The sequence below is a fragment of the Hyposmocoma kahamanoa genome, unplaced genomic scaffold (genome assembly GCF_003589595.1).
Source record: "Hyposmocoma kahamanoa isolate Upper Pololo Valley unplaced genomic scaffold, ASM358959v1 102, whole genome shotgun sequence".
Lineage (NCBI taxonomy): Eukaryota > Metazoa > Arthropoda > Insecta > Lepidoptera > Cosmopterigidae > Hyposmocoma > Hyposmocoma kahamanoa.
Window position 1 is genome coordinate 3,739,014 of NW_020653337.1, and position 10,703 is coordinate 3,749,716.

A 10,703-nucleotide genomic window follows, 5' to 3' on the forward strand; every position below is an offset into this window, starting at 1 on the left:
TTGGCGCGGCGGTATGAAAATAAATATTGAGCGTTTTGACGGAAACAATTTCCGACAATGGAAGTTCCAATTCAAATGTGCGTTGAAGGCATGTTGAAGGCGAAGTGTATTGATTTGACGAAACCAAAACCCGAAAAAGAGATAGATGCGGCGACATTGAAGAACGACGGCATGGCCATGTTCATCATTACGTCGGCGCGCCGACGGCAAATTGCCCTCATAGAGAACTTTGACAGCGTTGCTAAGATCATGGAAAAACTTGAGTCTATTATATCAGCAAAAATCTAAATTCACAAAGATGTTAATTCATGTGAAATTCTACCAATATAAAATGAACCCGTCAGATAGCATGGCGCCAGCATATTTCCAAGATCGAGTTTCGAGTTTAGCTCAGCAGCTGAAAGATAGTGGAGAACACATCAGTGACACGGCTATTATCACTAAAATAATTAGTACGTTACCGTAAAAGTACCGCTCAAGTTCGTACGTCAAGTTTGATTGTCACTTGATTCGAAACAACAAACCATTCCAAACCTGACTGCACGGTTGATGGACGAAGAAATCCTTAAAATGGCCATTATCATATTCAGTGCCATTATCAGTGTGTAAAATGTCGACGTTATGACCAAACTTGTTATGTACAATGGCATTATGAGTGTTAAAATGGTCCAATACTTGAACGACCAATTTCGTTAATAGACTCTTTAAATTATCTCGCGACAACTTGTCATTTTGCAAATGTGGCCTTCCTATTACACTAGTAATATTTGCTAATTACACCAAAAGGTGCGAATTCATTTTTAACGTTGCGTAAAAACTTATTTAATTCTAAAGTGACGCAATTTAAACCAATGGTTATTATAAGAAAACACAATCATAATAATGACATAATAAATACTATTACAAATAGATTATTTTACGTGTTTGTATGTGTAAAGGGATATGGGTAATCTTAGGCCAGGGAAAAATTTCCATTTTGAAAAAATCATAATTTACAGTAAAATAAATAGTTTTTATTTTTCAGTTTTCTGAATATTTTTCCTATTTTTTTTCCACAATCACATTTAATAGTGACAACTGTCAAAAGTTGAAAATACCTATCTGTCTCGTATTGGACATATGGAGCTTAAAATAAACTCGTTAAGGTATTTCACAGGTTTAATTACTGGCTTAAGTACAATTTTGAATTTTTGTATATTAAGGGAACCGAACAGAGCGAAGACCGAAAAATGAATGAAAAATTTTGTGCGGTAGTTATACAAAAAAAAAACAAGCAGGCAAGTTAGCGCCTGGTGAATTAGTTGTAGCAATGACTAAATAACATATACAAACAAGCTCAAATGAGCTAGGCGCGGACACTATCTGTACTAAAAGAATTTATTAAAAAAAGGCCAAGCAGGGTTTTTGAAATTACATTTAGGAATGTTTAATACAATTTTAATTAATAATTCTTGCTCAATAAAACAATAAAAGATGTAGCTAAACGTAGAACATAATATGACGCTTCGAATTATTTTATTAATTATTTTTCCAAGTTTTCAGAAATTTTGCCTGAAAATTTTCCAACGTTTGAAATTTTTCAGAAAATTAGTAACAAGCGTTTGGAATTGGTGTGTATTTGTGTTGTTTTGTTATTATTATCTAACTATAAATTGTAAAATGTTTCGTCCTTCGGCACAGGCTTAAGACGTTTAGTTAGTACTACAGCCAAATTTTAAATTTTCTTCAATCATTAAATTTTCTGATTGTTTTTTGCGAGAAACTGTAGTCATAAGAGAATTTTTTAAAATCGCACACAAAATCAATTGAAGAGAAAGACACCATTTTGAACTTTTATTTATTTATTGAACATTGGCCATCAGCTTAAGCAGGTGAAATTAATTTGTGTAAAAACTGGAATACAAAAATCCTTTATTTTTACAACAGATTTTTTGTTATTTTATGACTTTAGATTCATATCCTGGGGTTTTTATTATGCCCTGTCCTGTCCTCTCTTATGAATTAAATCAGGTGTTACATATCTTTTGGGTATTTGGAGCTTCACATTTTACCTTTCTTCTTAATAAATAAATATGTACTGTATTCCGAGCCAATAAATGCCGAAAAAGCTAACCGATAAACTATTTAACTTCTTGTTTTACGTACTAATGTGAAGTCCAAATGAAAATAGTTTTTACAAAATAAAATCTATCACCGTTGTAGAAATAAGAAAATTCCATTATTCTATTCATCTTTTTTAAAGTGTTATATATAAAGCTCTATCGAAATTTTAAGCCTGTAGACCTCATTGTGAAAGAGTTCGTCCAGGGAAGTACTGCCACCTTACCTATTTTTGCCGCCAAGCAGACATGTGAGCATTAATTGCATTCCGGTTTTTATAAGGGTAAGTAAGTGCTGGTGAAATTAAAAAAGTTCTGGTGTAATTACAGGCAAATGGGACTATTGAATTTATGACTCAGTGTTACAGGCTGCACTGTTAGTGCCTCTCAGATCCTTACGATTGAAGCTCTGAGTGTCACTGCAACTGCTATAGGCTTGCGTGTCGTTTACCACCAGGCGCACGACTTGCTGGTTTCGTCATTTGAATTTATCATAAAAATACATAGTCCATGATTCTCCGGTAATAAACAAGTAATAAACGTACATCTTCTATAACTTGACGTTATACGAAGATATACTTACGTTTAAGCTTAGGGTTTAAGTATTACCTACTCAAAATAGACATCGATGAAAGGAGAATGTATGTACAAAAACAGACAGCAGAGGCAACACAAACTTATTACAGAAATAATTTATTCATTTAAATATTTTTTTACGATTAAACGAATGTCCTATTACATTCATTCGTAAATTGAGTAATATTTTAGGCGTCAGCAATGTTCTGATCATGGACGTACTATTATAGCTCTATGGTTCTGATATAAAATTGACAATAATTCAGTGGTGAAGGCTTAGGCTTAGACTAAGGAAACTAAATGACATGTTATGTTGACATATACAAATTAGACGTTATATGTATATGATGCATTTCGCCATTGAAAACGTAAACATGTTATTGTCTTTGTTTAACTCTTGCGTGCCGTCTTAAGCCAAAAGAGATAGCATTACATTGGTTTGCGTCAAACACGGGAATCAAAAATACGCAACGTCATCTTAAATGGCAACCGTGTCCATTTCGCAGTACATGAGGTACATGATACGGTTGTCAAAGAGAAGTACATCAAACGTCAAAACAAATGTTTTTCCAAGTGTTTTGTTGAATTATTGGCTTGTATAGTAATAAAATGGACAAAAATATTGATAGTGAGAACAATTAACTATTAATAAAAATTCGTCGATGCAGCATTACGGGATGTGGCATTTGAAAAAGCGAAGATCGACCGAATGTAACATTGTACAGGCACGTGTTATTTTTCTGTCGTATGTAATTAGACATATTTAAGTAGTTTATTCATAAATCTTGCCAAATTTTGCTTTGGTTTCTTCAGATTGCCTGTTTGTTTGTATATTTTGATGATTGTTGTTAACGATTATTTTGAGATAGTATTGTTCTTGGAAGCGTACATATTATCGATATTCTGTTATTAAAATAATTCACTACGAGATTTTTATTATTATTATTTTTACTGTTTCAAGTTTACCTACAAATCAAAAAAGAAAATAGAGCCGAATATAAACATTGAATCAAAAACCATCTTCATTTACTTTATTCGCTTCATTTTGAAGAGTCAAATTTTAACATAACTTTGAATGTAACTGGATTACATGATAATGCAATTCCATCATTAGGTTTTTTGGTTAATAATTTCATATTTAATTTAGATTAAACAAGACTCATTTACTAGGCATTCTCAGTTCCTGAAAACAGAATTTTCCATTCGTTTCCGTGTTTTTCCCACTGACAACTCTAACTACTAAACATTCTTATTTTATAAAGCCAGCAATACAAAGACCATGTTGGTCTAACGTTGCCAGGTGAAGGCCAATACCAACGTATAGACAGCCTATTTGCCTTGCCTTGCCTGGCCATCGTTCGGTGTCACTCGCCTAGCTGACCGAGTGAAGGCGAGCGCTAACGTGTATAGAGCTCGTTTGACGTGGCTTGTCACAACTCGCAGTCACTCGTGACTACTCGTCTCACTACGGAGAAGTGTCGATTTTTCTGCACAAATCAAAGGCGCTCGGTCAATAGTAGTCAATTGACATTGTATAATCAGACATTTGCATGCTATTTAATATATGCGAAACATGTTTATACTAATACTGTCTCTTGTTACATCTTTTGTTATACCACGTTTTAAGCTGTTGAACGTATGATAATAATATTATTATTGATAATATTACCACTTTCATTTATTTCCAAAATTAAATGGAAGTATTAAAAATTCACTTAAATCAGTCACTGATATTAATTCTATACCAATCCATAAATACAAAAAAGCTTACGCTAGTTGGAATCTGTTTAAAAATTTCTCTATGAAAATATGAATCTTGAGGTTGGAAATGTATAGGATTAATATTTCAGTTTTCTCTTTTTTATATACTCTCAAACTTAGAATAATAACGCATAGAATGATAGTTTCATATCAAACGAACTGTCACAAGTGAGGCAAGTTTAAGTAGTAGGTTAATTTTCGGTTTTAGTGAATATTTATATAAAAATACAAGTTGAAACGCGTTACATCCTTGTGGAATGTAATGTTAGTATCTATTTTATGTTTGTCTGACGTCATTTACCGCACATTTTGTCATTTTTAGGTAAAATTCTTGGTCTGTTCGCGGTGCAAGTTGACCTTGAGCACTGAAGGCCCGCCCGCTCGTGTAGGCCCTTTTGGCGCGCTTCAATTTGCCTCACTTAGCGTGTGCGGACTAGGTTTCTATGCGTTATTATTCTAAGCTCTCAAATTACAAAATATTATTTTTTTCTGTGTAATTCACTTTTCGTAATATTTGAGTATTTGTAAACGCAAATAATAAATTCAAAATTTCATAGGAAATGAAACTATTTTTCCGGATTTAAATCGCTTATATTTGTTTTTTCAAAATTTCATGTGACATTCCCGGATATTCCCATATACCTAACCTAAAATATTTCCAAATGGAATATTGATCTACTTTAATTAAATGTTTGCATGTCGATAATGACTTATCGATAGATTATGGTACGACACTAAAGAAATCCGCCATTTGTTCGTTCAATTTTTGTTTAGGCACGTTCATTCCGTAGTTAGGGCAGCTCTTTTCTTTTATTTTTTTCCATTTCTAAGGGCGAAGGTCAAAGCGCTGATGGTGATAGAGTGATTGGGAGATTGAAAGAACCGTTAATACACCTAAAATTTAGAACAACAATTCGGATGGCATGTCGACCAAAATGAGCATTGAATATCCGATCATTTGCTAACATGTTCATCATGGCTTAAAATGTAACTTGTCTTTATTATTTTCTCATATATTTGACGTGTATCTGTGAATGGAACGTCATATATTTGGTGCAGCAATACGGAATACCAACTTTTGAAAACATAGTTAGCGAGCATGCTCTATGCTGCCGTGCCTACGATATGAACAGTAAGTCTATATGTATTTTTTTATATAATATTAAGTAACGGGACGAACAAGTCGTACGCCTGATGGTAAGCTACACGCCTGTCCGTAACAGTTATAGTGCCACTCAGAGCTTTAAATCGCAAAGATTGACGGTCACTGCCACTGCGCCCATCACCCTGAGACATAAGTTGACAAGTCCCATGTGCCTGTAATTTCACCAGCACTCTTACCCTTCAAAACCGGAACACAGTAATGCTGACATCACTGCTTGGCGGCAGAAATAGGTGAGGTGGCTGTACTTCCCTTTTTTTTTTTTTATCTCTGGGAAACGCGTTACGCGTACCGCTCGGCTCGGGGGGAGCTGCGAGCGGTTATGTATGACTCCCGGGCTCTAGCCCGGTATACACACTAAAACCCAGCGGTTAACCCCCACCGCCATAGCGAGGCGCCCCTGGATCCGCTTACGCATACTACAGGAACGCCTCGGCGGATGGTCCGCGTGAGCGGACCCCGGCCTTCAGAGAGTGCCCTGGGTCAACACAAAGGCACCCTCACACTTGTGAGCACAGACTTGGAGATAGGGTCCCCCGACCCCTGTCCCCACGGCTCACTGCAGCGGGGGAAGAAGGTGGGACTGCCTCCTTCGTCTCCCCAGCCGCCGTCTTCGGAGCGGGTCAGCGAGGGGGTCGTCCTCTCTGAGCCGTTCCGAGGCCTCCTTGTGCGAAAGTACGCTTTCACAGAAGGAGGCCGTTGCATCCCAACACCTCTGACTGTCGAGCATCGCGCCCACGATGGTCGACAGCGAGAGATCTCCGCCCACTACCGCGGTCGGGGAGTGCCGCTGGGGGCCCCATGCCGCACATTCTGTCACGGTATGACGCACTGTATCGACGGGAGCGCCACACTCGTGACAGACAGGGGTCGTCTCCCGACCTGCAACCCGGTGCAGGTATTCGCCGAAATATCCATGTCCGGTAAGAACCTGCACCAATCTGTAGGACAGAGACCCATATCGCCGGTCGACCCAGCGGATTAGGTGGGAGCGAACTGCCTCCACCGTCACTAAGCCCGCGACTGGGGCCTCTAGGTCCTCCGTCCATTTCCGGATTAAGGCAGCGCGGCCCGCTGCCCTGATCCTCTCCAGGTCTTCGGCGCTCGGCCTTTCCCCCCTGGCCTGCATGGCCGCTCGGTATCGGTACACTTCCGCGAGCACCTCCGCCTGGAGTTCCCAGGGAGGATCGCCCGCCAGAAGAGTGGCCGCCGTCCACGACACCGTGTGGCTGTACTTCCCTGGACGAACTCTTTCACAAGGAGCTCTACTGCTACTAACCTGTATTTCAAACATACTTACTGTAAACATTATAAGCTACAGTCTACAAAACAAATACTATACACGATTCACGAATAAAATGTTATAAAGTAATATAAAAACGAAATTGAAGACCTATTCATATTAAAAGCCCAACTAATACAAATCCACGCGTGGCACATGATACACGCATAGATTTAGTTGCTACTTTTATTTTCAAAGTCCACTTAGCCTTTTGTTATTTTTTATACTTTGAAGTTAACAGTCCAACATTGGGAATAAAACTATTTACCCGGAACTAAATGGTGTATATTTGTTTTTCAAATAAACCAACGTATCGGGCTCTTTACTTACATGGTGACGGCTGACTGATCTCAAACGTTTTCGAGAGTTGTTATCTTTGTAGTGTGGAGAGATATATAAACAGAGGTACTAAATAAAACAAATTAAGTACATTTTTTTGATACCAAATTTGTCAGGATCCGTTAAGGTACACCTTTTTTTTTTTGCCATTCTGTCTCTCACCAAATATAATGCAAATACATTTTACTGTTTATTATTTATTATATGTAGTATAACAACTTTGATTTTTGTGGAGAAAATAAATAATTATTATGCGTGCTATTATGAAATGTAATCTTCTAGGGAATACCCAGAGATGGACAAGCGCTGGGTTTTAAGTTGAAGAAGAGCAATTGAAACGGCCAATGTAGACGAGTTTTGTGGAGCTGCCCATACGTTGGACTCTGCCAGTTTTCATTGTGCATTTAAATTATATGCACGACGTGGAAGTGAAACTTACAACTTACATTAACACAGGGTTTTTTACTCTTTTTGTAATCATGGATCCCTCTCAAATATTTCCTAGAGTCCACGGATCCTTTCCGAAAAGATGAAGAAGACACGCTCGCGGCTGTGAACAAATAAAAACACAATCAATCCTCCTTCCGTGTGTGTCACTATGATCCCTCTCTATTGCTGATGCAGAAATCTTGTATGGAATTAAAAAATAATTGTCTGTAGCTAGCTCAATAGGAATTCAAAATAATATTGTTATGTATAGTTATGAAATGGGTAAAAATATAGGTTTGCAACTTAGCCACCTAGGACTTATATTAAGAAACATTTGCATGCCAGGTGAAATTTACTGTAAAATACTAGTTAGCATTTTCGTCAAGTAAATTTGAACAAAACTCTTCATTAATAATTTTATTTATTGGCAGAAGAGGAAATCTAACAAAAAAGATACAATATTTTTCACAATTAAATAAAAAAAATAAAAATAAAATTGTTTATTCAGTAACATAATGTACAGAGAGAAATTAAATAATTTAGTTAATAATAGTAATAAGGCATACACTCAATACAGCCCCGCACTAGGGAAACCTTGTGTCGCGGGTGCCATGGAAACACACATAGACAACTACAAATTACACCCAAACTCACCAGAGAACTAAATGTAGGCCATACAAATACTTCAACTGCCTCCGTTCGGCCACGGAGGCAGTTGAACAAAAAAGAAATTATTTTGTTCGCTTTTCCCTACAGCAATAGCCTCACAACAAGTGAAAATAATATGAGGATAGAACGTTACACAGCTTGACATTTCATTATAGTAAATTTCATTTTATGGACACTAATAATTTTGTTAGTAAATATTTTTATTTGACTAAAGATAGGTTATTATCTTGCTAGTGATTTTAGGGGACAGATAGCAGAGTTGCTATCATATTATATTAATAGTTCAGCCAAATCGTTGGCTACCAGACCGGCTGCTTCTATTGAGCAGTGCATTGACATAGGTCTGTTTACTGACATTAATCAGTCTGTTAAAAATAATTCTATTTTCAATTATTTAAATTAATTAATAAGACAACGGAGAGATACTCTTGCAACATAGCGACTGAAAAGACCAACCTAAAACATGTAGAAATAAAATAAATTGTATATTGAACCTGGTGCATCAAAATTTTCAAGGCATGACAAGCAAAGAGTTAGAAATAGAATTATTTATTAACAGTAATAATATTGATATTCTTTGTATTACTGAGCATCACTTTTTATTTAAACATCAGTTCATGTTTAATTTCAACAATCACGTGACTAGTTCGTTCAGTAGAGAAAAAGCTATTCATGGCGGCTCTTTAATATTTAATAAAAATAATTTAAAATTTAAAGAACATACACATATTGTGAGCCTATCTATTGAGCGGACTATAGAGATATCCTGCATAGAGCTTGAACGGCTTGTTATATTTAAATATGTACCTTATACTATGGAAACCGATTTTTTTTCCCATCCTAAGGTGTGTACAGCCCCTGCTTCATCTTACGAATTATTTGAAAAAAAAAAAAAAAACTAATCGAAGTTTAAGCAAATTAAATAACCAAAATAAATATATTACTATTTGTGGTGATTAGAAGACTGTACTTTACGTAGTAGGCTATCATTTTTCAGTGTTACAATCTTGTGAATCTTTTTTTGGCTCCGTCTGAAACAATTTCTACTACAGCAACTAAAAGGCGGAACAACGCGCCCCAAAGCGGGGCTGAATGTTCCGCTCCGAAATTTGTCAAAAATTTGCCTCTATGAAAAAGACTATTGAGATATTAGTAGAAGTGACTATACTATTACAAAAAGCGATAAACATTTGTTCAACATTTCCACATACTGAAAATCAAATCCTACATTTTCAGTATAAAACTGCAAGTTATTTGAAAATCGGAACGTTCAGTTCAACGTCCTCTACTTGGATGACAAAAATCCGTGGTAGTGACCCATTTAGCTCTTTCAGGTATTCTCGATCTAAGATGTTTAAATTAAACATTGTGATAATAAATGCATTCAAATGTATATAATGTAAATATATAAAAAATAGTGTATACAAAGGGCAACCCCTAGTTTCTTGCTCATTCTTCTCAGGGGAATCTGCCTTACGAATGCGCAGCAGAGTTTAATCAGTATGACGATTTCAGAAGCGAATTGCTTACCTATGAAATAAAGATTATTTGAAGATTGTATTCAATTGTGCGAAAACATTACCTGCTGAGTACTTGGAAAAACCTGTTTATTTTTTAAAGGCTCGCTTCAAGCGAAATAAGTTTCTTTTTATGCCTTTAATACGTACCTACGCTGCCCCAAAGTAAACAACTGACCCAATTACCTATTTTATCAAGTTATTTGCCAGTGACTTATGCTTGAACCTATATTTACCTGCTAAATATTGTTTTCAAACGAACTTTTGTAGGGAGTCCCCTCGAGAATCGCAGTGATGTTACAAATTCTGTAATGTAATCTTGTTTATTCAGATGTATTTTACAGCTAAAATCGTACAAAAAGCTTTCATAAACCTATTTTTCCAATTATTAATACAAAGATCGAACACAAAGAAAAATACCATCGATCTGACAGGACTTGAACTAGCGTCTGTGATACCAATCCCGGTCGCATTGAGGAAGATCGCTCTACCAACTGACCTACAATCCAGTCAGCAGAACTTTATTAGAGATAATTATTAATACAAAGATCGAACACTCAGAAAAAACACTCAGAAAAAATTCCTTCGATCCGGTCGGATACGAACCGACGTCTTCTTGCATACCGTGCCAGACGCTATACCAACTAAGCCACGGAACGAACCAACGGACGTCACAAATTTTTATATGTGCTTGCGTCGTGTCTTTGTACTTGGTCTTTCAACGACTTTTTAGTCGTAGCGCCATCTATGAGAAATCTATTACAGATGTATCACCCAGTTAGTACCTTTACAGCTACCAGTCCTGGCGAGAGATGTCGCTATTCACTGTATTAATTAAATTTTTATTGAATTGATATTCAATTATTTTT

The 10,703-nt window shown here is 36.4% G+C and overlaps 1 protein-coding gene across 1 annotated transcript; it reads right to left on the bottom strand.

Annotated features, from left to right (window-relative positions):
• Positions 1 to 6,154: 6,154 nt before the first annotated feature.
• On the bottom strand, positions 6,155 to 6,727 carry LOC113232917. The gene has a single exon (XM_026467822.1). It carries the CDS (start codon positions 6,725 to 6,727, stop codon positions 6,155 to 6,157), a length of 573 nt encoding a protein of 190 aa, XP_026323607.1.
• Between the last annotated feature and the right edge of the window lie 3,976 nt (positions 6,728 to 10,703).

Coding starts and splice junctions, on each gene's coding strand:
- LOC113232917 (XM_026467822.1), bottom strand. CDS start 6,727: ATGCAGGCCAGGGGGGAAAGGCCGAGCGCCGAAGACCTGGAGAGGATC.